Source organism: Pezoporus flaviventris, unplaced genomic scaffold (genome assembly GCF_033815535.1).
Source record: "Pezoporus flaviventris isolate CSIRO_AGI_PZ_B2104156 unplaced genomic scaffold, CSIRO_AGI_Pfla_v1 ptg000005l, whole genome shotgun sequence".
NCBI classification, from domain to species: Eukaryota; Metazoa; Chordata; class Aves; order Psittaciformes; family Psittacidae; genus Pezoporus; species Pezoporus flaviventris.
In genome coordinates, this window is record NW_026892553.1 from 18,911,479 (window position 1) to 18,938,878 (window position 27,400).

Here is a 27,400-nt window from a genome sequence, read left to right on the forward strand (position 1 = left end):
AGACGCCTGTTTCTACGTTCATCCCACCTTTGGGGTCACAGAAAACACTGGTACTTTGCCTTCCCAGACATAAAATTAGAAGTGATCTTTTCTTCCCTGCAAAAGGCCAAGCAGTAAATCAGGCACAATCATGCGGTATTACAGTTCACTGTTAGCCAGGAAGGAACACCCGAGACTAATCAGCTTTCATTTAAAGGCATAGCATTCCCACTAAGCTCTTGTTGCTGCTGGGTTTATATTCTTATTCTTACTAATCACTGCTATACGGATAGCAGCTTTAGGAAGACACGTGGTGAATCAGGATCAGGGATCCTCTGGATGAGGTGCTATATAAAGAGATCTATAAAACAGGGGTGTTCATGGAGTCATAGAATCAACTATGCTGGAAAAGACCTTTAACATCATCAAGTCCATTCGTGGAGGGGTTTGCAGTTCTCACACAGCTCAGTCTTCGTGTGCTGTGCCCCAGCTGGGGATGGCACAGCAGGCAGAAAGCACTGTGCTGAATAGGTGCAACAGATTGGATAGAGCAGAACTTGGATAAGGTTGGTCTGTGCTTTTATGCAGGGTGCAGGACAAGAGATTTGAACAAATTATGTCTCCCAAGATCTATATTCGATAGCGCTTTCAATAGCAACGACTATCTTTGGTCATCTTCATAGATGGACTGGATTTCTTGTGAAATAATAATGCTGTGCTTTTGCTCATAGCGAGCGTTATAGATAAAGATGTGTTACTGCATAACATTCATATGATTGAAAGATCAATCTTGCTATAACTTGCTCTAAAAAAGGCAAATTCATGAGCTAGTGGCCAGTGGAAGCCTATATGAAAGACTGAATATTCTAGAACAAACACAGTCCTGTGCACCAAAGTACTTCACGTTATAAATTTAATGAAGACAACCTAGCTTATTTTAAAAGGAATTGATTAAATTACTGAGACAGATGGAAATATGTATTTTGTACAATTGCTTTATTGATTCATCCCATTAGTGATGACGGTAAGGAGTATGAACACTTACAACCTGCATAAGCCATTGCCCCAGGTACTTCACATTTATAACCCATGAACAGACCTTGCAAGTATGTGCAAGGAATGGATCAAAAAGTCCTCATCTTTTGTGCAGCCATATTCCCTTCTACAGGATATTCTTGCAATTCATTGTAAAGTCTTGTTTATGAGCAGCAGTAATGGCATTTTTCTAACTTTCCCTGTTCTTATCCAAATCTAAACCAGGGTAATAGTTAGCTGAGTTTGTAGTTAAGCGACCACTGGAAAAGACAAGGTAAATCTCCTCTGTAACTCTTAGGAAGAGTAAAAGAAATCAAACCACAAATCAGGATTCTTCAATGTTGAAAGAGGAGACTTGACAAAGCAGTGTCATTTGCCCCCAGTATATCTTTCCCGTGCTGAAGAAGAGATGAGAATCTTTCCTTTTATTTTTCAACCAGTGCAGGAAAAATAGGTCATGCCATGTAGCATGAAATAGGACATGGACTCAAAAAATCAGGGCTCCTAATCTGTGTACTTCCTGTGGGGTTTATCACTCAACACCCACATTACCTAATTATATACACCTCAACCCCAAACTTCAGAATAACTTGCTTATTACGACCTGTCACTGCTGTTAGAAAGCATGTCACTGCTACTTCCATCTCGCTTCTGGGTTGCCTTGTCACCACCATTGCCACCTTAATACCCCCCTTTGATTCTTCTGGGTGGGTGGAAACAGTGGAGCTCAGCACGTTTCTCCCAGGGGAAGAGACATCCCTTAGGCTGGGATCTCTCTGAATCACCTCTGCAGGCTTTAGCAAAACTAAACAGGGAGGACCCAAAGCATATGTTCCCGAGATCCAGATCTCTGCAAGCTTCCCAAATGCTCTGATCTTCCTTCTTTTGAGGGATTAATTACCTGTTAGCTCCCTTTTCAAAGGCGGGGGTTTTTACTGATGCTATGTTTCATCTTTTCCCCTTGTTCTTACTCATACTCTTTTCACACTTGTCACAGAGGACTATTGGGACGGAAAACTTTTATCTCTTCCAATACTGGCTTTTGCTTCATGATGTTATTGCTGTGTCTGCAACAACTCAATTTCCCCCTCCTCTGTATATACCTTTATTGCTGTTATTACCCAGGTAAATTTTCTCTCTTGTCATTCTGCCATTCAGTACAAGGTGATTCATTTAATAACAGAGTTTATTTGTTAGAAACTTCCTAAAAGGGATGGACACAGGTGCCTCCCACGTGCAGTGCAGTGCAGCTGTATCACAGGGGCTTTATTTTAACTGCATTTTGCTCCTTGGTAGTTGTGCTGAGCATTGGATACAATTCCCCAACTTGGGATATATCACCCGAGACAGAAGATGCAGCAGTGAAGAAGCAAACAAGTTATTCATTAAAGCTGAGCAAATGCAGGGATAAGAAAATGTGTATATTCACTTGATTTTAAAAAATGAAGTAGTTTTAGCTGTGTTCTCATCCCCTTTGGCACTTATTTTCCAGAACTCTGCATCCCATCAGATTATTCTAGTATAAATGTTCTCAGAAAGCTCATTTTTAGCTCATATACTGAATTATTTGTATGACCCCCAGGGATCGGTTCCTTGTAATTACACAGATAAAGTACTTGACTGACTTGTAGCTCCATAGTGTAACTGGTGCAGTGTGCAATTGCTGGTGCACATTAACCATGTTTTACTGGTACATAGTGAGCGCCAACAGATCCTCCCTTCCAATACCACCACGGACTCACTTTGTCAAGAGATGGAGAAGCTTTGTGGTGCACAGTGCCTAATGCAGTTTTAAAGCCATGGTTTCACCTTGCTGCTGGTGTAGCCCAGCTCTCTTTTGATGCCAACCAGGCGCTGCTGCCCATGGTTTGCCATTGCCAAGAGGTCAGTAGTATGCTGCCAGCCTCTGCAGTTGGACAATGGAGGTAGAGGTCACCCAGGTGTTCTTATAGGGAATTCTTGCTCCAGAAGGCAGTAATGAAGTTGCAGAAGAGTCAGTTTGAAGATGCTCCTGCATCCCTTGGCGTGTGCCTTTTCTAAGGAGTCAAAGGACAATGCAGCTGCTGCAGTTGTAGTGATACAGAGTTAAGCATAAATGTAATGTACAAGTAAATACAGAGGGAGTCTCCTCTTTGCTGGAATGCTTTCCTGCAGGCAGGAGCCTCATTAGCAGCAACTCCTGTGCCTTTTAACTTTGTGAAAGGCAGATATGGCCATACTCCTTGGGATGCTCTTCTGCTAGCCCTAGCTAAATCCTGCGTGCATCCTCCAAGTGTGAAATGATTTACAGGAAAAGACAAAAGACAGGGTTTAGCAGGAGATAGTAAGGAGATTACAAGGACTGGGGCTATTTTAGGACACTTTGTAGGTTTAAAATCCAATAAACCGAGAAACTCCAAATTTATCTTCGCCTCAATGTGCAGGAGAGCTCCACGGAGGCAGTAAAAATCAGTACCAAAACCAGCAGTGGTGCAAGGACTGTTCTGGGTTTTTAATTCATGCTTGGGAGGTAAATTCCTTATTAGCTTTAGGCAAAAAAGGTTTCTTGGTTTCTTTCCTTTTCCTCCTCTGTAAAATTGCCCATGTGGGAATATCATCTGAGCACTGGGAGGTGATGCTGGCAGGCAAGTCCTGCTTCCAAAAGCAAGGAGAGAACACAGGGAGCCAAGCCTTGGGGTAAACCGGGAGAAGAACCTTCCTAAATCACTGAACTTGGTCAGTCATGGGTTGACCAAGAGTGCTGAAGCTGCTACTGAAACTAAAGTGCATTTCAGCTTGAAGTCTTTCTTTCTCTTTAAAGAAGCCCTTGAGCATTCATTCCATTGCTGCCTGCCTCTGAGAGCCCCCATTTCCTGTTGCCTCTGATGGATATTTGTCATCTTTATCATATTTATTCTTTGATCTGGAGTTCCTCAGAGCAGGTCCTTTCTTGCATGTCTGGGGTATCCCCAGCACATCTGAAAAACTAAGAGTAAATGAAAACCAACAATATTGTAAAGGTCTCTGGCAACGAAAGTCCATTTATGTGCTGGGGAATGAGGTAGCCCATTTAGAGACTGCAAGCTAAGAGAGAAAAAACCCAACTCAATCTGAGTGCTTTTTTGTTAGCAGTGAGAATTAAAAGTGGGGAGGGGAGTTTAGACCTGTTGTGCTTTACACCTCTGTGTGCCTGTGTTGTAAAAGTAGGTTATTAGTAAATCACTGAACTATGTGCAATTGTATTTTAGAGGTATCATATTAAAACCCTGATGATGAATCACCCTATCCATCATTTGGTGGTTAGGTTCTAAGCTTTCTTCATATAATCCACATGTATTATTGAAAAATACAGAAATCCTTTTTCTGCCTGCAGAAGTAATTCTGCCCTTTGTGTTCTGGGCAGGTATCACAACTGCCTGCAGTTACTGGGAGCAGGAAAGGTGAATATCTTAAAAGATTATTCTTTCCTAAGCACACTTCAGCTATGTAAATGTGATTACACTCAGGTGTTATTTAGTACTTTTCATTTTCACAATGGAGTGCAAACATGAAATACCAGCAGGTGTAACCACTGCTGGCTTACAAAATAGGAGATTGGATATAGTGCCTCTCTCATTTTGGTTTGCTCAGCTCCCTAAAGTGTGGCCCTGAGAAATGAGGCTGACACAAAGAAGACTTCTCCCAGGCCACAATGGGAAGTGTCAAGCTTGATTTAGTCAGTTGTGGTGTCCTGACCCCAAACTGTGCTGCCTGATTTGAAAGGTGAGATGAGGTCGTGTCCACACCAGAAGACAACATCTAGACCATCACTTGGCATAGCTCTTGTGTCTTCAATAACGATAAGGTTTTGGTGACAACAATACATGAAAGATGGGCTCTGCTGCAAAGACAGCATATTGTTTTCTGTATAATTACCTCTCCGTCTAGACAGGGCCCTCCAATCTGGATGTTGGTCAGGCAGCTGGCTGCTTTAAGCTAGACTTTGATAATTCATTTTAGAGGGAGTTTGGCAAGCTTGCTTTTAAGAGTGATGTTGTAGGCTGGCAACTCCTGTCTTCTCCCATCATGAGAGACGGTTGTGCTCCTCCATGGGATGAGGAATGTCAGGAGCAGAGGCCACCTCAGTACCAGGCAATGCTGCTGCCCCCCACAGTGACCCACTCAGGGCACAGGCAGGCAGGGGAGTGTCTCTGGCTGCTGTCTGTGATGGTTTCTATGCCCCAAAAAGAGGAGCAAAAGAACCAGGAACACGGCAAGGAGAGGTGGCGGGACAGCCTCGGCCCTCTTGGGATTGATTTCTGCCTTTGGGGCCAGGAAAAGCTCCTGCTGTGTTTAGGGCAAAGAGACTTCACACTCCCTTGTCTGTTTGAAGAGCAAGAGGCTTCATTATCACATTTCCTGCTTGCAGAAATAGGCTCTGGGGTGCAATAGTCTGGCCAAGACCGACCTGCTCACAGTTACCAGGTAAAGCTTCGCGTAGATCTCTAAGGCGTTTTGCTAAAGCTGGTAGCATCCTGCTCATGCAAAGTGTTATTTAATAGCTGGGAATTCCTGCCAGTACTGTCTGAACTGTTTTCTAGTCCAAGCCTAATTAAATTTCCACAGGAAGCCCATTGCCAATCAAACATCTCTGGTTTGTTCAGACCTCCAGTGCTTTGGTTCATTGGAGACAGTAGTGTGAAACCAGCGGCAGCCCAGGTAGCAACACCTATTAGTAACTTGGCTGCGCTTCCCATTACAGATACTATTTTCAGCTGCTCTGTACTTTGTCAGAACTTAAGATTTAAAATCTATGCGTTTTCCATTTCAGGTTGAAGTTTGTGGGGAAGTTTCAGCTCTAGCACTGCAATTATCCTCAAGAATTAGACTTAGAAACACTTCTTTTTGTCCATTTATATGGCAGATAAGGTTTTTCCCCAGCTGAGTGTGCCTTGAGCTTGGTGGGATGTATTTTTAGTTTATTTTAGGATTATTTAATTTTTTTCCCTGGGACACTTTGGGAAAAGGTAAGAGAGGGGAATGGCGGCACTGGGGCAGGAATGAGAGCGGCAGTGGGGAGTGGAAGGTGGAGAGAGGATGGTGGGACAGAACATTTACATCTACGCATCTACACCCTCTGGTCAAATAAAGCTTCAGTGCTTTCTATTAGTCTGCATCATCCCTGGTCACTGCCTGCTGCTCTCACTGCATACCCAGCAGTGCTGATGAACAGCAGAGAGGGTTTCACCCTGAACTGCCAGGCTGGAGGGTCTGTGTATAACCTGTACTGCTGATTCCAGTGGAGGATGCTTTATTCTGCCATTCATTCCATAGCACAGAGATACCAGGTCCCTCAGAGGAACCCTTCCTGCATCCCTGTTGCAAGCTCCCTCCCAGCATCTAGATGCAGTTGGGAGGGTTGGCAGGATGGGTATCAGCTTTCTCCTCTGGCACAGGGCTTGCTATCCCCCTGCTATATATAGCTGAGGGTCCTTCCTAGGTTCAATCAGAGCAGCTTTAAAACCAGCCCACAGAAGAGCACCCGGTGTATGGTGAGGATGAAAGGGGGGGTTGCAGCAGTGTGTTTTACCTCTGTTCACAGTGTGACTAGTTTGGCTGTCTAGTTAAGCTCTCAGAGAATGCAAATTTGTCAGCAGCAGCTGTAGGAGCTTGATGGTGGAGGAACAAAGTAGGAATTTATAATGCGCACATAATTGTGAAGAGAAGGGGTTTTTTAGGGCGAGATCAGCGGTAGTGCGGAGTAATAATCATCTTAAAGGGTGACTCTCTGGAATTAGTTGTTATTTTGTTTGAGTCCTTTGAAATCGTTTCCATACTATATAATTATCTTAAATTTTAAGTGCTTCCTGCAGTGATAATGTGTGCATTTGTGCATTCTTATGTAAATGCTTTAGCAGTTCCCAGTGTAGCATTGGAAATGTCATTCAAAAGCAGGTAATGGCTTTGCAGAATCTAGGGGAAGAAATTAATCTTCTTCTTCCACATCATTCTACAGTTGATATTCCGTGCTCGTGTGTTTTCAGCTCTGACAGAAGCTGCCTTTCAACAACAAACATCCAGTGGTGGGATACACTGGAGCAAAGAGCTTGAATTTCATCAACCTGAGCTTAAAAAGGCAAGAGAACAGCGGCCACACTGTTGTATGCTGCAGAAAGGAAAGATTTACTCTGTATACTCAATTAATCTTCAATCAGACATCCTAGGCAAAGCCTAGGAATAATCATAAAGCATTCCATAGGAATGCAAGTTGAGGAATCCCTGATAAGATGGTAACTTTGATATGGTGCTGCTGAATGGAGCGAACACAAGTAGCGGTCCCTTTGAGCACCCACAGACGTGGCAAAGGGCTGAGGCTGCGATCAAGTGGTGCCACTCTTGAAGGTTTCCTGCAAGTCTTGCACCCAGACATCAGTCACACCCAGATGCCAGCCCCAGCCTTGTACATTGCTTCCAACTGAGCAAAACACTCCCCTGGCTGCTTCAGGAGGCACAAACTGAGCCCCCAAACCCAGGGAAATCTCAGTTCCCCACTGAGCTCCAGATGCTGCTGTACCTATGGCTGATTGTACAAATGCAAACACAATGTCTACAGCAATATTTGGTGTTCAGGCTGGGTCCCCTGAAGGTGCCATGTAGGAACAAGGAGGAACATCGACAGGTTGCTCTGGGAAGGTACGTTTGCCTGTTCAGACAGTGGATTATTCTGTAAGAGGGCAAGAAGGAATGAGCCTACATCTTCCCCACAGGGAGTGATACAAGGGGCTCGGTTACACTGTAAAGCTCATAATAGTGGAGGTTGTATGTGAATCAAAGAAACAAGGTGAGAGTTCTTTATGGTGCAGCAGTACGATGATTAAAATACGAGGTTTAAAAGGCACTGCTTGTCACTAAAAAGCTAAGGCTGAGATTTCAAAGCAGGCTGGGAGTTCAGCCACTTACTCACTTACTTCCTATGAGTTTCAAAGGAGGATTTTGGTCTACCTTTGCTGAGCTGCTTGGAAAATTGACATAAACTCTTACATATCATTCACCTTTAATAATTGAGAGCTCAGAGCACCGACCAGGGCAAAGTCATGATTCATTTCAACAGGAGCTTTGCCAAAATAAGGCTGTACGGTCTGGGGGCTGTTCCAGTGAAGAGGAAAGAAACCCCTGTAAATATTGCAAAGCAAAAACTGTATCTTTGATGAACCCAAGGCAATTTCTTTCCATTTCAGGAGGCAGACTCCTGATGCCAAGGCTGCTCTGGAGAAGCCATTCCCACAGGCAGTGCAAGCCTTGCTCTGCCAGTGGCTGTCTCTGGGCCCTGTGGTGGCACAGGGCATGGAACTGCTGCCCTGGGGCCTCGAACCTCTTCTTGCCGTGCTCAGAAAGGCTCTGGCAGAGCTGGGTCTGAGATGCAGGAGTCAGACACAGCAGATCCATACTACTTTATCCTCTGTTGGGGGTAATTTATCTTGACTGTGCTTGTTGAGGACAGGAAAATCCCAGGCTGACCCAGATCCCAACTTCAGTGTTTCTTTTAAGTGCCTGAAGGAAGCTGGGATGAATCAAAGCTTGGACTTGCGCATGCAGGTCCAGATTTGGACTTTGATCCTCAGGGATATTTAGATAGGTGAATCCCATTTATTTCTTACTTTATTTCAGTGGTAGAATTATATAACAGTTACCCCATTTAGTCTCCACAGGCTTAGCCTCAAAGCCCTCAAAGCCCAAAGATACCCACAGAACCTTGCTTGCCTGCAGAACTGCCTTTCTGAACTTACCAGCCCATATTCCTTGTGCAAACTTCAGTAGGCAAGTGATGGGATTCATCGGCGTTTCCCCTGTGTCCTTGGTCTGCTGTGCCTTTCCTCCGCCTTCTTTGCTGCTTGTGAGGTTATGCTCACAATGGGTAGCCCTGGATAGTGAAATAGAAGATCAAACAGTGGGTAAATTGAAAGGAGATCACCTTTTCTAATGGACAAGCTCACCTTTATGCTTCCAATTGCAGGGTGCTCTCTGCCTGGCTGACTGCAGCAGCTATTAACTGCTGACTTGGAAACAGATAACCAGGTTTTAGAAGCAGAACTCACCCAAGGCAGTTTAGACCCTCAAGGAGAAACACAACAGTTGTTTTCAAACAAAGCCTTGGGCTTACCTTCACATTCCTCCTTGCAGTACAATGCATGGCATCCGTTCATCTAGTGCCTGAAATTCTTTGTTTTAACCATGCTTAAGAGGACTTTCTGTAGCAGATAAAAAGGTTGCTTTGAAAATCAAAGTCCTCATCCATTCGAGTTTCTGTATGATTCAGAGACAAAGACTTCTTTAGAGGAGCACCCTTCTAAATCCTTTCAGGGATCTCCGTGTCGGTTCAATAGGTAACACTATCAGAGAGATTGAGATTGTGTTGCCCCAAAATCCTTAGGAAGTCTAAGAGACTTGCTGGTGCAGATGTGTAAGCTAGGGATTGTTTTTAACCATGTTTGAATTCAGTGTTTTGTTGCTTTTTTCTCCACAAGATAACTCAGAATGGCAACAGCTCTCCTGTCAAAGTATTAGAATAGAGAGACCTGCAGTGATTTTGGCTCATGGAGCAACTGTTCCATACTGTTCCCAGAAATCTGCGATTGCAGCCCAGGCTATCTTAGGTTAGGGCTCTAAACTGCACCTCCCAGAGACATTTGGGTGTCTTCCAAGTTGAAATTAGCTTTGGAAGTGTTTTACCAGGGACCTGCTTCTCCTCCGCTGCTTAGACAATAGCAGCGGGGTGTCTCCCAAAAGTCTGGCTCCAGATTAATCTGTTACACAGCCCCGGGGCAGCAAGGAGCCATGAAGCAGCCAAATGACAGACCCTCACAAGGCCTGTATCACTGTGTGAGAAAGAAAACAGAGCTTTATAAGCTTATCTCTGCGCTCAGACTGTCTCTGGGAAGGACAGGGGTTCCTATTAGATTATGTGATTTATTCCATAAATCTCTGAAGAAGAAAGCATGTGTTCTTAACTTCATTAGGGCAGTTGTTAGAGCACTGTTAAGAGAACACACAAGATTCAGCCCAGTCTCTAGATGTTAACGGCGTAGCCATGAAGTGAGGTATTAGAAAAGGTCGTTTCTTTCTGCATTATGTGGCTTGCTGGGGGCCCCTATTTAGAAGTAACAACTCTAAACCCCAAAGAAACTGTGTTTTGGAAGCAGCTCCATAGGCTGTCTGATGTCTCAGTGAGGTTACCCTGTGGCTTTGCCTGGGTTTGCTGCTGAGGGCTGATGAGATGGAGGTGGCTGCTGCCCTCCTCGTCTGGCTGCGCTGTTCCTAGGGACACCGAGGCTCTGCTGGAGCATGCCCTGCAGTTCAGTGATGGCTGTAACATGAAGTCTCCCATTTCCCAAGCTACACGGTGCCAACTTGCTTGTTAGAGCTGTGCAGTGATTTAAATGCTAGTGCACGACTTCCCTGAATTCCCTGTGCTCGCTTTACCTGTGCCTGTGTCAGGGGAGGTTGGGCTCTGCTCTGCTTTACAATTTCATGTGCAAGGTGCTGGAAAACTTCCTCAACCTTGAATTTCCATCCATTTCACCTTCAAAGTGTTGTTTATAGGAAATGCATGTATGTCATTTACAGAGAGAAATTCAGCCTGTTCTCTGCACAAGTGTCCCTTCTTTGGTGGGGTCTTTACCTGCTGAAACAAACGATTTCTGTCGGTCAGCATCACCTCTCAAACAGTCATTCTTACGTCTCATCTCCCTTCTATAATCCTTTATTATCTTGTTATTAAAATGTTTTTGCCATCTGAAATCTCCCCAATCCCACAATTAGCCTGCCATCTAATACAAACATCCCTCTGAGATCCTGTTAGCAGCATATGCTCTATAGCACAATTTAGGGAGCCATGGGGGTGGAGGAGTTCCAAAGAGCATCACTGCTCTGTATCAAGAAGCAGAGTTTGGCTGCCAGTAATGCCCTGGCACTGTCAAACTACCAAGGCTCGAAAAGCATCCATCCATGGCACTCATGAATAAATGGATTGCAGTAAATCAAGCTCATCTGAAAAGGTCTCATTACCATTTGGTCATGCAGAGGTGCTGCTTTGGCCAGGGTGGAGCCAACCAGCTCCTTGAACCAGTGACATTCCTATCAATATTTAGCTCAGTCTGGTTTAGTTACACTTTGTAGTAAGCAAGAAAGCTGAATTTAAAGTGACAAATCCCAACTAGCCTTGATTTCTCAAAGCAAAATGATGCAGTAAAGCCATGGGTAGTATTTCCCTTGGTCATCATACATTTAGGATCAGGTCCTGAAAGAGTCACTGCTCTTGCATTTAGTGTAATAACCTGCTTAACTTTCCCAATGCTGACATTATCCATGTTAAAAATAAAGCTTGTAGTGTAGTGCTTTGCAGAATAAAACCCTAATTATAGGCCTATTAGTTTGGTAATAATATTATTTTTAGTATATAAAGCCACTCCAAAGGCTATGCTGCATTTATGCTTACACATGAATATACCTAAAGTACTTTACAGAGCTTTACAGTGGATTCCCAAAGTGTGTTTGCTAGTACTGGTGAAGGTGAAGCATCTCTATGGCAGCAGTTCCAGCCCAGGCAGTGCAGGGAATGATCTGGGAAGTAAACAGCAGCCCTGCTAACTGCACACAAGGAATAACAGCAGACAGGACAAGTGCCTTTGCTAAGAACTCAAGCATAAAAGGATGGTATTGAACACCAAAGTATCGGCTAATCCATAGCATCCACATTAATAAAGGTACAGGGCAAATGGCAGGGCTGTCCTTCCCTGGGGAACTGACTCTAAGCTGACAGTGAAGCAAGGACCTGCTTGATGTAATGTGGCACTATTTCCTCTCCAGCAGCTCATGCTGTTATTTATCTTCCGCTTGCAGCTTCCCAGAGTCAGTGAGCAGAGGCCACTTCTAGTGTGCAGAAAAAGAGCTCATTCAGCAGCATTCCCTCTGGGCTGGACCATTATCTTCCCCAGGGTCAGTAAGGCGGCTGGTGGTGGTTTGGGGAGGGCTGAGCTGAGCTGAGCTGAGGCCTTGCTTGGGCGAGCTTCCTTCCACTTTTGGGTGGAACAGCACTGTCTCCATGGTCTTAGCATCAGAAGCATAGGATGGTGCCTCACCAGAGCAGCAAAGGACAAAGAGATCACTTCCACATCGATTTACCCATCCTAACTCACAGCAGTTGTACAGACAGGCTTTCAGCCAGGTTGCAGGTTACCACAGAAACAGCATTCCCATTACCACCTATTCCCATGGGAAGGACTGTAGCACTTGTTCTGACTGTTGTTCATTCAGCTGCTTTTTGCCTGTAAAAGAGAAACCTTTGAGTGCTTTCCTTTTTTTCCATAGAGTTTTAGGAACATCTGCTGCTAAAAGGGTCATGTCCTGCTTGTAATTAAACAGGCAGATTTAGAGCTTGCTGCAAACACTGATTAGATTATTGTTTTCCAGCAGTTTAAGGATAAAACTGCATGAATTCATGGGTGACAGACACTCTGAAGGAGATCTCTTCCATCTCTTTACCCCAGGGCTGATGTCCTCTATCTAGGATAAAGCAGTAAATCCCACACTCTTCCAATTAGCCCTGCTACTTCTGCAGAGCCTGTCGAGGGAGCTCCCCAGTGCCAGAGCAGCCTTTGGTGATGCAAAGCTCCAGCATCACTGCTCATCCTTTCTGCTGAGGCCAGGACTTCCGCACTGGGGACTGTGGTTGCCTGCAGAACCCACCCTATCTCCTGCAGCCCCTCACAGCCTATTCCAAGGCAGCATTTTGGGATGGTATGGCCAAGGCACTCAGTGTGGTAGCAGAAAGGTTGTGCTGCTCTTCTTGCCCCTCACTCCAGGGGTGGTTTAACAAATGCTGACCAACAGATCTTGCTCCAGGAGCAAATTAACCCATGGCTGCAGCTCCAGCAGCAGCAGCAGTGTGTTTACCTCAGTGGCAGTGATCACGTAGACGAATACAAGAGTTATTGTGTAAAAGGGCTACCGGGACAGGAACGTGTTTTCTGTCCCAGCTGCTCTTGCCAGCTTGCAGACATCCCCTCGCCACAGCCAGGCTGTGACAAGGTGATGTCTCTTCATGCCACGCTTGTCTGCCTGATGGAGCGATGCCTCCTCCGCACGTTCTTGCTGCAGCTTGTTGCTGCTCAGTGGAAGATGCCAGGCTTTGCGTGGCTTCTCTGTCCCATGTCCCAGTGGAATACAAAGCCAAAGGGAGAGCTGGCAGGCAATTAGCAGCTCAGAGGGACAAACTACAAGTAATTGACTCAAACCAAGGCAGTGGTGGTTGTCTCCTAAGGCTCCGGCTCCTGACTGCTTCAGCATCTCAAGCCAATGGTCATGCTCAGTGAATGGTTATGGGCTCAGGGCTTGGCCATTAAAACAAGTGGGATGCAGGGCTGGCTGTAACTGGAAGCAGAACATAGTTCTCATACTTCAAAGGAGTTTTTCAACTTAGATATTTTTCTTTAAAGCAATGCATGACACACTTCAGCCGAGGACATTCTGCACAACAGCTGTGTCAGAGAGATTTGACAATACCAAGATTTGATGTCTATTAGAACTGCTAGAAATCAGATTGCAATGGCTGGCAGGTTATCTGTGTAATAATGGGTATGTTATAAAAGAGGTTGCTTAGCATCTTCGGGGCTCTCTGCTCTAGTTCTGGGGAAGAAAGCTGTCCTATCTGCTTTTGCTTCCTTCTCCCTTCTTTTAATATTTAAGCTTGGGTACACTGACGGATCAGGGGGTCAGAAATACCATCAAATTGGACCATATTTATCAGAGACACAACTTAAAAGATAGAGAACTTTTGTATGAATGCACAATAATGAGGCTGAGCAGCAAAGACTTTTGCTTGGTCACAAGAAAAAATGACTGAAAATACCTCTGTTACACAACCCAACGGTACAGCTTCTTTTTAAAGCTTGTGTTTCAGCTCTGGAAATGATAGAGGAAAACGGAAAGGATTCAGTGAAGGGTAATGGAAGCGATTAGAGGCACAGAGAACCTTTCACATGAGGAGAGATGTAAAAAGATTAGGCCCGCTTAGTTAAGACAAGAGATGAATAAGCAGAGAGATGATAGAGAGATGTGGGGTAATGAATGGCACAGACGAGACACACTGGGTACTTTTATGTGCCGTTTTCCAAAGTGAAAAGCTGATAGAAAAAAAAGCTGCATAAAAATAAGACAAGAAATTTGCTTATGACAAAAAAAAACTGCAGACACATTTAAAATGCGTTCCACAGTGCTGGCTTCACCTTTGGAAGCCACTGTCACAGGGAGCAGAGATAACGGAGGCATTCAAGGCCAGGCTGGATGGGGTTCTGGGCAGCTCGGTCTACTGGAAGGGTCCCTGCTCATCGCGGGGGGATTGGACCGCATGAGCTTTGAAGGTCCCTTCCAGTCCAAACCATTCTATGATTCTATGAATGAGCTTCAGAAAATGATTCAAAGGATTGGCTGCTCCGGGGAAAATCATGAGCCTACTGGGAGGAAAAGGGAGCTCTCTTGTAGTTTTGAATGGGATCCACCAGCTGGCATGATCCCAAGGGGGGAACTGCCTTGGTGGGCTCTGGGTATTCATACACTACACGCAGCTACCTATAGGTATATACCTATACCTACATAGCTACCTATATCTATACCTATAGGTACAGTCACCGGCTTCAGCTGCCTTCAGGGATGTAAGGTGACTTGATTTCTCATCCAGGTTGAACATCTCTCAGCAGCATGTTTTCAGGGAGCACGTCTTTTCCAACATCCCTGTTTTCTGTAATGCCCATGCAGGTCACGTATTGAGGCAGCTCTTGCTTTTCAGTGGAGCTCCTTGGTGGGTGCTCTTGGTGCTTTGCTCAGAAAGGAAAGCTTAGCTCCTCTGCTTGGCTTAGTTATATGGGAGGGAGGATCATGAGAAGCTGTGGCAGATCCAGCAAGCTGACCACCCAAAGATCATCAGTGGCACACGCTTAGAGGATACATGATCAGAGTATGGAAGTACAGGGAAAACATGCAGGATGCTTCCATCTCCCATTTTTTAGCTTGGGTTACTGTGGTTTTGGTTGGGGTAGAGTTGATTCTTCATGTGGTAGCTAGTATGGGGCTGTGGCTTGGATTTGTGCTGAGGGCAGTATTGGTTGTTGCTGAGTCAGGGCCTTTTCTGCTCCTCCTGCTGCCCTACCAGCGAGTGGGCTGAGGGTAAATGGGTGGTTGGGGAGGACATGGCTCTGCCTTACCGGGGAATATTCCACTCAAATGATGGCATATAAAGCCTGGGGAAGAAGAGGGAAAGGGGAACAGAGCCCTACTTTGCTGGAGATGGCTGGGTGCTGGGCGCCCGCCTGCCCATGGGAGGTGATGGGTGGGTTCCTTGTTTTGCTTTGCTTGCACACACGGCTTTTGCTGTGCTTATTGAGCTGTCATAGCCTCAACCCATGAGTTTTCTCACTTTTGCTCCTCTGATTCTCCCCCCATCCCACTGTGGAGGTGGGGATTGAGCAAGCTGTGTGGGGCTTGGTTGCCTGATGGGTTTAACCACGACAGTTAACCAGAGGCTATAGTGGTGTTAACCAGTCCGTGACCAGACCTGGGAGTGCAGTCCATGAATCATAGAGCTTTATCATGCAGTACAGCATTTGGTGAGGCATTGAGAAAGTTACTTTAATCTTTTCTTTTTTAAACCCAAAACTAGTAGAGAAGATCCTTCTCCAAAGAGGCTTTATTACAGATTAACACAGAGGCTTTCCCTTACAGATATGGAAGCAGTAATATTACTTCTGTATATGTGAAACAATAAAAATTAAATGCTATTAAAAAACAGCTTCTAGGTAATAGTAGAATTGTATATCATATATGCTGATCTTTATCAGTCTGGTTTAGAGCCTTCAGACAACCTGACAGGCTCTTACTGCTTAATGAACCTTCCTAAGTCTCACAAAACAGGCAATCTTTAAAGACTAGTTTCTTCCTTTTATCTTATTAAAATTTCACTGATTTTGAACTAGAACTGGCAAGTCTGGTGCCCTAAAGCCACAGAGATTAATAAAGGGTCGAGGCGAGCATTAGAAGGTATTAAAATATTAATAGAGGGCTTGATTATTCAGGTAATTGCAAAGGTTTCCCTGTACCATGCTTCCATGATCATCCGAGGTGCACAGTCTGCAGAAGCACTGATGCATTTGGGGGCAACGTGGACCTTCTCTCTGCCTTATTCATACCAAGTAAATTACATCTCATAACTTTGTGGGATGGATTAACAAAGGGACCTGCGTTTGTCATCTGTGAGGTGTTCTCCTGGGCATCTTGCAGAACTTTTAAACCCCATTACTGGCTTTCTCTAACACATTTCATTTCTTCTGCAGTCATCAGGAGAGTGTCTTCCTTCTGTATGTATCCTGCGTTAGCTCTCTTGCCCCAGTTAAGGAGTGCTTTGGTTAATTGATGTAGTCATAGAAGTGAAGCATCACCAAAAGGGAACAATAATATGATCACGCATCGTTCCTATCTCAGTTAAACTGAGCATTGTTTACAGTCCTGAGTCTTCCCTGGGGTCATTGGGCAATACATCCTTTCCATGGGCAGAGCATACTGAGAGGTGATGCACCAAGCTCGAAATAGGTAGTAACTGGGGTGCCTAAATGCCACTTAAAAACCTGAGCAAAGATGACTTGGACAAGTTTTCACAACTGAGTCACTGCTAAGGCTGGTAAAACCGTAACAAACACAACTCCAACCTTGGAATCTCTGCATAATGAGTATGTTTTCTGCTTCAGTTCACCATGTGCATTTTCCCCCTAGTTTGTGCATTTGCTTTGCTGCACACTGGAACAATGTAAAGGGAATAATTACAGGATCTTTTCAGTGCTTTTCTCATAGCTTCAGAGGATACCTGAAATCTTACTCTGGAGATGCTGGATATCCAGCTGCTTCCTTGGGCTCCATTATACTCTTTCTGAAAGCTTTGTCCTAGCTAAATTTACACACCACTGATAGTTTGTGTTTCACTTGAGCAACTCCTGCTTATTGCACTATCCCAGACCATCCCATGCTATGTTGTTTGGGATCACCTTCCAGGAAAACCGTGCCTTCCTATGACTCCTGGCAGTAAATAGGTTTCCTGTTGAAAGAATTTAGTGTACCTTTTCTATATCATTTTTTATGTTTCTTATTTCCGTGGTCACATGGCTGGTACACATGCCTTCAGATTGAAATGAACCCAAGGGGAATTACAGCCTTCCACATATCGCTGTTCAGCAGTAGGGTTTTTGTCCTAGCAGCAGTTAGTTCAACTTTACAGCATCTCCTGAGGGCTTTGGGCTACCTACAATGTCTTTGTGAGAACACACCTGGAATAGTCATAGCCAAAACAAAAGTCCTCACTGTACTGGCATAACACTGCCAGGGATGGGGCAGCCACAGCTTCTCTGGGCACCCTGTGCCAGTGCCTCAGCACCCTCTTTCAGTTTAGAGTCAAGATGTCATATGGGACGGTGTCAAATATATTCATATGTTATCTGCCATCACTAGGATTCCTCAAAATAGGTAAATTTAAGCAAAATGGGCAAAATGGGATTGGAACCTATCTGTGGGAACTGTAATAGATCTGATCCAAAAGAAATTGCTTCAGGATAACGAGTTTCCTTCACTATAGGAAACAGCTTTTGGTGGCTTCATGAAACACCAGTTTCTTCAGAGAGTCTTCTGGGACTGGTGATCTAAAAGCTGTTATTTCTGATAACATTAAAGTTGATGTATTCACATCTTGTGCTGTTGATATCCCTGCACATTACAGGGTGATGATCCAGAGGATACACCCTGGAACTTCACATGCCAAGATGGAGAAAATCAATCTCTGCTAATAAAAAAAGGCAGGCTCAGTGGTGCAGAAAATCACTGCTCTGGAGTCTTAAAGAGGCTCCTTCAAAAATTCATGAACATAGAATGGAATCCTGGGCTACATTATAGACCTGAAAGAAATCAGGATATGGAGGGGAAAAAATCCAGTTTTCATTAAGTGAAGGAAATAAATGCCATACACAGACGTAGTCATTGATCTCATGGAACACAATTATAGGCTCAATATATAAGAACATTTCCCAAGTTTCCCAAGTACCTGAATACTTTTCAAAGTTACTTTTTCTTGTTGTTTCTTCGTTCCCTTAGCACTAAAACCATCTCAATAAAGCTTCTGATCGTTCCTATCCACTGCTGTAGGGTAGCTGCAGGATATTCAGCCTATGCTGATACATAAACATTTAGCAACCTCAGTACTGACCTAATGACTGACTTACTACTCAGTAAAGTATGTAGTGATGTCCCCTGCACACAAATTAGAGCAGGAAGGATTCCAGCTTCACTTCCCAGTATTGTGCCGTTCAGCCTTCGCATACCTGTAAGGCAGGATTTGTATGGAAAAGACTAGATTAGTTTAGATACAATCTAGTCATACTAGAATACAAGCACTTTAAGTGTATGCACAAGGCCTTTTACCATTGTCTCATACACCAAATTATTCTTTTCAATTCGTTTTTCGCATCTTTAATGCAGCTGCAGATATTCCATGATGGAATATTTCATCAGTTCAGCTGATCAGCTCAAAATCTGACAGTTCTTCTTCCTTACTTAAGCCTGGCTGACTCATGACTACAGTGAACCCAGCTCTTTGTTTGACTTTTATTTATTCATCCATTCACTCATCCATTCATGTGAAGGGTGCATGCGTGAGGGGCTTGGGTAAGTGCAATTTACTGTCGTGTTGGTGCCATCACCCTTGACTTCTGTGACTGAAATACTATTTCACACAAATACTTATTTTTCAGCTGCTTTGTGTAACGGTGTATTCATGCCATTGGACTTCTCAGAATTTATTCAAATTAGTTTCATTGCGAAGATGGGCAAAGAGGACACCTGAAAGACAGGGAAAAATGGCCTTAGAATTCAGTACTCATTCATATTTATAAATTCCCAACAGGATTGACTAGATCGGTTTTAATTGGAGTTACTCAGCTCTCTCCAGCTCTAACTTGCCTTTCCTCAAGACATTAGTAAAGAATTTGCTAGCAAAAAGAACATAATGGCCAACTTGCAATTGCTGCTCTGCACTGCATTTTGAACTGATGTGCTGGTACAAGTCCTGCCTGTGCCCAGCTGGGTTGCCACATGGATTTACCAAGCTCAGAAAAGTACATTTCAACTGTAATGCCCCCAGATCAGGAGCACATTTGCTAGTGTTCCTCCTTCAGAGCTTCCCTCTGCAGTTCTCCTCCCTGACTCTTCTACATAGGAAAGAAACACATTGGATTAAACTAAAGGCATGGGGTTGGAACTGGATGAGCCTTCAGGTACTTTCCAATCCAAACCATTCTATGATAGCTTAATTGCAGGATGCTCCAGGAAGAGGACTGCTGGCTGTGATGCTCAAGGGGCATGGTTGTCAGGCTGGTGTCTGGATGTACATGGGCTCAACTGCAAACTCACAGCACTTCCACCATGGCTTGTTATCACAAGCCTCATGGCCAAGGGACAAAATCGGGGTGAAGGAGTCTTCTAGTGTCTGTCTTTCTGTCTCCCCACTGTTTCTGTCCTTGTTTCAAGAGACTCGATGGCTCCTGCTGCTCATACTGAGGTTAACTTGCATCCTCAGAGAGCCAGAGTAAATATTGTGGGTCTGTTGGCAATCTGACCCTCTGCCGCTGTGCAAAGCAAGCCTTTTGTACCCAAAACAGCTCCAAATTACTGTACCCAAGCCATAATCTTCCAGTGGGAGCACTGTAGTTTTCCATTTTGCTGCTAATTGGATGCTGCACTTGGAATAGTCTTTGTTAGCATGGCTAGCGCTGGGCAGGGAACAGTGATGGAAGGCTTTTATTTAGAACTCATGCAAAAATGCTGTGCCTGTCCCTGTTTGACAGCAATTGAAACCAATTGTCAATTAACTAAATAACAGCCAATTAGCTTGAAGAAATAAAGAAGAGAATTGCTTGCTTCACATTCTTTGTTGAAGCAAATCCCGCTCAGAGGATGGGAGGGTTTTGCTTTTTCCCTATCAGAAGGCAAATGGCAAAAGATGTGCAGAAAAGGTACAATTGTGGGTTTGGGGATTTTTTTTTGAGTACCATCTATTTCTCACACAAAAATATTTGAGAAACTACATAAGAACATCTTAAGCTCCTGAGACATTTAATTTTCTTTGATTTTTTTTCAATTCAAAATGACAGTCATTATGCAAGCATGTATTTTTCCTCCTTTCTTTCCCACTGCTGTAGGATACTTTAAGCACAAGGAAAAAAAAGCCAGCAGCTGGCTGCTGTGCAGTGCAATGGCAGGCAAGACTGTGATACTAACATTGGCATCACCAGACCTTCCTCCTTCACGTTTTATGGACTTTTAGGGGTCCATAGGTGAGCTGTTGTCAGAGCTTGTAATGTTAAAAACCCTGAAGCACCCAGAGGCCTTTAGGAAGCAGCTCAGTGATGCTTTCAGGACTGGTGTTTTGGCCTTAGATCCCTCCAAGACCCATAGTTCACTTCTGTATCGCTTTCTGAACTTGGGCAATAGTACCAGAAAGTATTGATTCATTGAACAGGGAGAGGCAGTCACACCGCTGGCAGGAAGATAAAGGCTCTCTCCTGATTTATTGCTCTTCAACTATTGTCTCAATAGCATCTCCCCAAAAGAAGCAGTGCAATTCAACATGAAGACTTAAGCTTGCTGCTATAGGTAGAGTCTCAGAGCAGAGGCTGATGTGTGCAGTGGGTCTCTGACAGCTGAGCTTTCAGTGGATGATATGCTGGGCTGAGTAAGAACATAGATTAGACCAAAGAGGTAGCTGCTACAAGCTAAATTACTACTGCTGGGTTAGTACAGAGAGGACCATTTACTCATGGCATCTTGGCTTTCAATTTTTATTGCACTTTCCTCAGAAGCAGTTAAGACCAGCAACTAATGCACAAAGGCATTACAAAGTGGCCTTACTTCTCACCCATGGGGCTGGACCACAGCTGGTCCTTTGGGGCTGGCATCAGGGCTGTTTCTGCCTAACATCTATTAGTTGCATCAATCAATAATTCTTCACTTAGTCTTTTTACTCGTTGTTCAAAAAGACTTTATTATGCTACTTTGAGCTGCTCACAGCACCACTTCACGGGTTTCAAATTGTGTTACTCTTTTGTTAATACTTTTAGGCCCATGCTCTGTAATTGGATAGTGGAGGATGAAAGGTATGTCTTTTAACTGTTGGGAAAGCAATGAATATTGGATGCTTTTTCATTAACTAATGTGAGATGCAGCACATATTGATCTGTTACTTTCTTACAGGAACATTTTACACCTGAATGCAAGTTCAAAGAATCGGTATTTGAAAACTACTATGTGACATACTCTTCAATGATCTACAGACAGCAACAGTCCGGCCGGGGTTGGTATTTGGGTCTTAACAAAGAAGGAGAAATCATGAAAGGAAACCACGTGAAGAAAAATAAACCTGCAGCACACTTCCTTCCAAAACCATTAAAAGGTAATGGCTTGGGTTTGGCCCATCTATATATACTGATGTTATCTTGTGTCAGAGAAGTTTAATTGCAGTGCAGACATATTTGAAGGGTTCAGCTACTTACATATATACTTATAATGCTCTGTAACACACCATGAATCTAACCAGAGCCTATTTTTTTTGTTGTTTCTCTATCTTACTTCTGTATTTCTCTAGTCTAACCAAATACACATAGTATTGTCTTTGTAGCCAAAGTCCACACTGTCTCCATTATAAGATAATGAAGGATCTGCCCAGAATGACCCAGACATGTGCTTACAGGCCATTAGTGACTTGCTCTATAGCTTGTCAACCTGTGCTTTATGTTACAGGATGTTTGTTTGTCTATGTTTGATTGGTTTAATGCTCTAATGTGTGGTGCTTATTAAACAGCAATTAATGTGGCATCAGTATGTGATTAAAGGTAAGAATGCATGTGGCATATGTATATTGCTGTGTATTAAAAGCTAGGACATACAGTCATCCCAGTTAACTGAAGGATCTGAATCAGGACTGTGGGCAGATTTGGCTCCCTCTTTGGTCAGCGCAAAGAGGGAGATCTCAGTCAATATATGGAGGTGCTCCTTTTCTCCAGAATAACTACTTTCCATATGCTCCTTCCTTAAAGAGGAATGGACCCTTCTACTTCTGGGTTATGCTCTTAGGTAGCCTTTTAAAGGAGTGCCATTTTGAAATCAGAGGGGATATTTCAAAGATGCACAGCCCTGTGTAGGTTGGTAGTCTACATTCAGGACTATGTGTTAGGCAACTGATGTCAGTGTCGATCCTCATCTCTGATGTGTGCGAAAACAGGAAATGGAAGACTGAAAATCCATTTTTACACCCACCTCCTTAGGCTACGTGTACAGATAGCAGGTCAAATCACAGCTGTTGACAGTGCTACTTCACTATTAATAAGGAAATGCTGATTTATATCAGCTTAGGTCTGTCTTGCAGAGCTTTGGAAGTGCTGTGGGTAGGTGGGTGATTTAACTGGGAGAGGGAGGGACCTGCCTTTTTTCCCTTCTCTAAAATGTCATTCCCTTGAAGAGGACCTCAGAGGTTCTTGGGGAATGTTAGAAATGGAAGAGGACTCTTTGCTGGGTTCTTGGGGAATGTTTGAAATGGAAGAGGACTCTTTGCTGTGTTTCTTCCATTCATTCTTTATATTGCACATTAGCTAAGGAAAACTTCCAGTGTTTCACAGCTGGACTTTGCACCAGCAGACTGAGCAGCCCATACCACGTGCTGATGTGCTGCCTTTCTTTTGCTTTGCAGTGGCCATGTACAAAGAGCCTTCTCTCCACGATCTCACAGAGTTCTCAAGATCTGGAAGTGGGACCCCAACAAAGAGCAGAAGTGTTTCAGGAGTGCTAAATGGGGGTAAATCCATGAGCCAAAACGAGTCAACGTAGCCAGGTTCAGGCAAGCCAAGTGCTCTCTAAACAGAACCTTACCTCTGGATGCAGTTGAATTCTTACTAGCAGTCTTTCATCCAACCATTCAATTGCCCAGGACAAGCCACCGAACTTGCATAGGTCACTCGTTTATCAGCCATTAGATCTACTGGTTGTCAAAGGATATACCCCAATAATGTAGAATATGCTTGTGCATATCACCAGGCAGTTGGATAGCCAACAAACATAACTGCGGAATAAATCTCGGAGAAGAAATGTCCAGCTCTTTCTCTCTGTCTCTTTTTCTCTCTCTCTTTCTCTCTCTCTCCTATGCTTTGTGGAATACGAAACAAAAACATTTCACAGCGTTCACTGCTGATAAGAATTTGCTTTCCAACTCAGAAAAAAAAAAAAAGACCACTTTTGCTCTTCAAAGGAAATTTTAATGCTTGTATGTTTTATAGGGGCAAAGAAAAAACAAACATGTAAACTCTGTTGTTTCCTTGGCTTACCGTTTTATATCTAAGGCTTGATAAAGACAAAAATGTAACCTTTTAATTTGGAATAGTGCAACTTTTTGATTTCTGAACTCCAATGGGTCTTTAAAGCTCTGTCTTTAAAACAACTAATACTAAATTCAGGGTTGGAACTGAGAGTTGGTGTCTCAGGCTCAAGCAAACAGTGTTCTTGTGGTTTTAAACACAACAAAATAATATAAATTTTTATAGATTTGTAGTTTCTGGTAAAGTTCTTGTGCTAACCCCAGTCTGTAGGAATCGAGTTGTTTTGTTATCCCAAGTGGAAGTTAACAGAAAGGGATAAAATGATCCCCCAGTGTAGATTTCTCTTAATTCCATTTTGTGTGTCATGTTAAACTATTGTCGTGGCTTCTTTTCTAAAGACAGAAACTGTGGAATTAAGGTGACTTAATTTTTTTATAAGAAACGTCTTATTTGTAAAAGTCCTTCTTTCACTGTAACGGGCACGTGAATATTGTGTAGGAGGAAGCGTTAGGACAGGTTACCCCTAAACAACATATACTTATACATGCTATTGGAAACACTTGTTTAAAAAATGTAGTTAGGTTTCCATTTAGGTCATCATGTCTGTTGCATGGGAGAAAGTTGGAATATTGGCATAGAGTTGCATGATGTGTAAGATTTTGTGCATTAATCATCGTTGGATTCTGTGCTCCAAAACTGACATAGTTGTGTACAGGCAGCTTTCTGCCTCGTACGAAAGAGTTGTTTATTATTTGTTGTACACACAACCATGCACTGAATAAACTATTTATATTAAGATGTACTTTTTAAAAAGCTTGTTTGATTATATGATGTACATCCACGGTTAATTTCAAAGGGAAGAGGTTGGCAGTTCGATTAGAAAGTCGTGGAAGATACTGTAGTTCATGTTCAAAATCTATGGAACGGGTTATTCCCCTGTCATGACATTCGCTATACAAATGAGAACATGGTCTTTTGGGTATTGGTAGCACTGGTCTTACACGCCCATCTGAGATACTCAAAACATAGTGACAATCAAGTGCCACGAAGTCTTGGTAATGGCCCCTCTGCCGTGCGCTGCCGGAGCCCCAGTGAATGGCACTCCATTGCACTGAGCTTCTCCAGCTCCTCCATGTCTGCCCTCCCCGTAAGATCTTCCTTAGTGCAGCCACGTAGTGCTACCTCACAGCACCCCTCAGGACAGGGGAGCCCAAAGGGAAGTGGCAAGTCAAGCAGCTCTTGTGCCAATGTGGCACCTTGAGGATGCTCAGCCTTTGCTGGGCATCACTGCAGGTACGCTTTATGGCCCAGCTTTATCTGGTCTGGAGGTAAAAGACTCCCATGCCTTCTGCCTTTATGTACATGCCCTGGAGAGAAAACACCCCTCTCTCCTGCCTTTGCTCTGAAGAATCATCAGTGAGGATTTTCCTCACCTACAGCATGCAGGCAGCTCTGACAGTTGAGCTTCATTCATGAAGGTGTTTTAAGAAATCCTAGGAGAAAACTGTGGTGGCTGAAGAACCAGCTCTGAAAGGGAATAATGGAAATAGACACAAAAAGCTACCTATAAATGTTAGCCTGGAATTAAAACCAAGTATTCTGCTGGCTGCTCTGTGTGCCTCCCCTTGACCTGGAATTAGACTTCAGACCAAGCTAGGACAGTGTTGGGTTGTTTTAAGGCTGTGGCTGAGAAAGGAGGGAAGGAGATTATGTGTTAGATCAATCCCTCAGATCTGGGTATTTTTTTGTGGCAAAGAGTAGGCGAAGAGCTCTGGCTTGCTTGCTGTCCTCCCCATCTCACTGTCCTTCACAGGGTCTGGGGGTCTTCAGCTCATCCCTTTCCAAAGGGTGAAGAAGGTGGGAGCACAACTAATGCCACAGAATTCCTTATAAATTGAAGATGTGGCCATGAGTGCTCCAGAGGTTTTGACAACTCAGTATGGAGCATCTGTTCCCTCCAGCTAAGTGTGGTATGCCCTTCCTCTTAACCCCCCCAACCCCAAACATCAAACTTACTGGGGTGCATGTTCCCAAAAAGGAGCCCAAGTGCCTTAGGAACATCAAACCTCATTAAAAAATAGGCATATTTGTGGCAGAGCTCGCTCAATGTTGAGCAATTATTATGCTAGAGCTAACTGCTGCTTCTGCTTTATAGCTGCAGTCCTATGATTATTCCCCATCCCCAGTCCCTACAACCTTGAAGGTCATCTGCAGTGAAAGAAGCGTGCTCATCTCATAAATTGTCCCTTCTGAGCGCCGTAGTTTGACTCATCTTTCATGCTGACATTGACATCAGCTGTGAGCATTCACTGCCAAGTCCCTAGTTTCAGAGGTTTCTAACATACCAGGTAACAAACCCTCTCTTGGACTGAGATGGGAAGAGAGATTTGGTGATAGATGAGGCACAACTGGCTGGTTCTGACACTTGTGTTAAATTCCTGCCAAACCTGTTCTTCTTTCAGACTGTTCTGGACAGAAAGGACAATACTGCTGGTAAGAGTCCTGACAGCAAATAAAAGCTCTTGTACGCTATGAGCAAAGAAAGGGATTACGCCCAGGGTTTTACATGTACTCTCTGGAGCCATAGACTGGGATTTAATAAGGACAAATAGAGTTAAATGTGCCTTTAGAGATGGTGAAGGGAGGTGATAATCTGACCCAGCCAGCAAAGACCCTTGGGTAGACAAGAATGGGGTTTCAGCAGAGGACCAGAGTAAGGAGCCAGACTCTAGAGTATTTATTTATCCAGCAGCACCCATACAGTTAAAGATATGATTCCTGGATAATATCTTTCTTTAAGAAATCTGCTAGATATAGGGAAAATTTCCATATGATGGTTGTCCAGCAAAAAAATCCTTACAGCTACTGATCAAACCACTTTGCTCTGCCACAGTGACAGAGTACAGTAAGATACACACGTGGAGTAAGGACATACCAGTCGAAGGGCTGGTGTTAAACTGAGCCCTATGCTGCCCATGAGCCACTAACCATGTGCAGAAGGCTTGGTGTGAGGGCCTTCACTATTGCCAGTGTGATGGCTGGTGGGGCTTGGAGCAACCTGCTCTATGGAAGGGGTCCGTGCCCATGGCAGGAGGGAGAGCTTTAGGGTTCCTTCCAACCCAAACCCCTCTGTGGTTCTACGATGCCTTTCCCCTGCCATTGATCCTGTCTCCAGAATGCACCATACCGTGGACGTGGAGTCAGCTCGGGAGGTGCAAAACCAGCACAGCAGCTCTCTGCTGCATCGGCGCTTCACTGGGCAAAGCCCTGAGCCTATGGAAGGCTGACAAATGCTACCTGCCAAGCCAAAAGAAAACAGGTCACCCGTGAAATTGGGAGGAATACAGCTAGGAGCACAGCTATCATGAGGCAAAACTGGCAACTTTTTGTGACCGACCTGTCAGAGCTGCTTTCTCAGAGGTCTCTGCAGGGGCTTGGCCTGGTTTTGGGGTGAAGGAGGGTGGGAAGAGGTCTTCTCTGTATCCCAGAGATCTTTCTTTTTTCTTTTCCTTGTTTTTCATCCCTTTTAATTTACCTCATGCTACCTCATAGCATGGCTGTATCTCTGTAGCCACTTGCGACATCGCTGGCACAATGGAAGACAATTCCCTACTTGGGGAATAAAATCTCCCTAAGTGACTCCAGGGAAGAGCGATGCCCCTTCTGCAGCACCGCCTGGTGTTCCCACCATTGGTTTCCAGTCCACAGGCCAGGTTTTCCAGTGGGATAAAGGCTGTGTAATGAGCTCAGGGATGCTGTGGTACACCAGGCCTCTCCCCAGCTGAGTAGCAGCAGGAGAGCCAGGTCTGGCAGAGCTCTGGTGTGTCTTGAGTATCTCTGCATGGAGACCAGAGCCAGCTCTAATGGGTTTAAATGTCTCCCTGACGTATCTGTGACCAGGACACTTTTGCAGGACAGAATCTGTACGTAACAGCCTCCTATCTTCTAATAAATAATTCTCTCTAAAACAGAATACC

At 44.2% G+C, this 27,400-nt stretch overlaps 1 protein-coding gene across 6 annotated transcripts in view; it reads left to right on the plus strand.

The window, feature by feature from the left end:
- The window catches only part of FGF13 (fibroblast growth factor 13), a 241,051-nt gene extending 216,826 nt beyond the window's left edge, over window positions 1–24,225 (plus strand). For all 6 annotated transcript variants that reach the window (XM_061446216.1, XM_061446213.1, XM_061446218.1 and 3 more), the window contains 2 exons: window positions 21,310–21,508; window positions 22,802–24,225. In XM_061446216.1, the coding sequence (XP_061302200.1) occupies window positions 21,310–21,508; window positions 22,802–22,938 (336 nt within the window). In that variant the 3' untranslated portion in view covers window positions 22,939–24,225. The remainder of the gene's footprint in view (window positions 1–21,309; window positions 21,509–22,801) is intronic.
- Window positions 24,226–27,400: the final 3,175 nt, after the last annotated feature.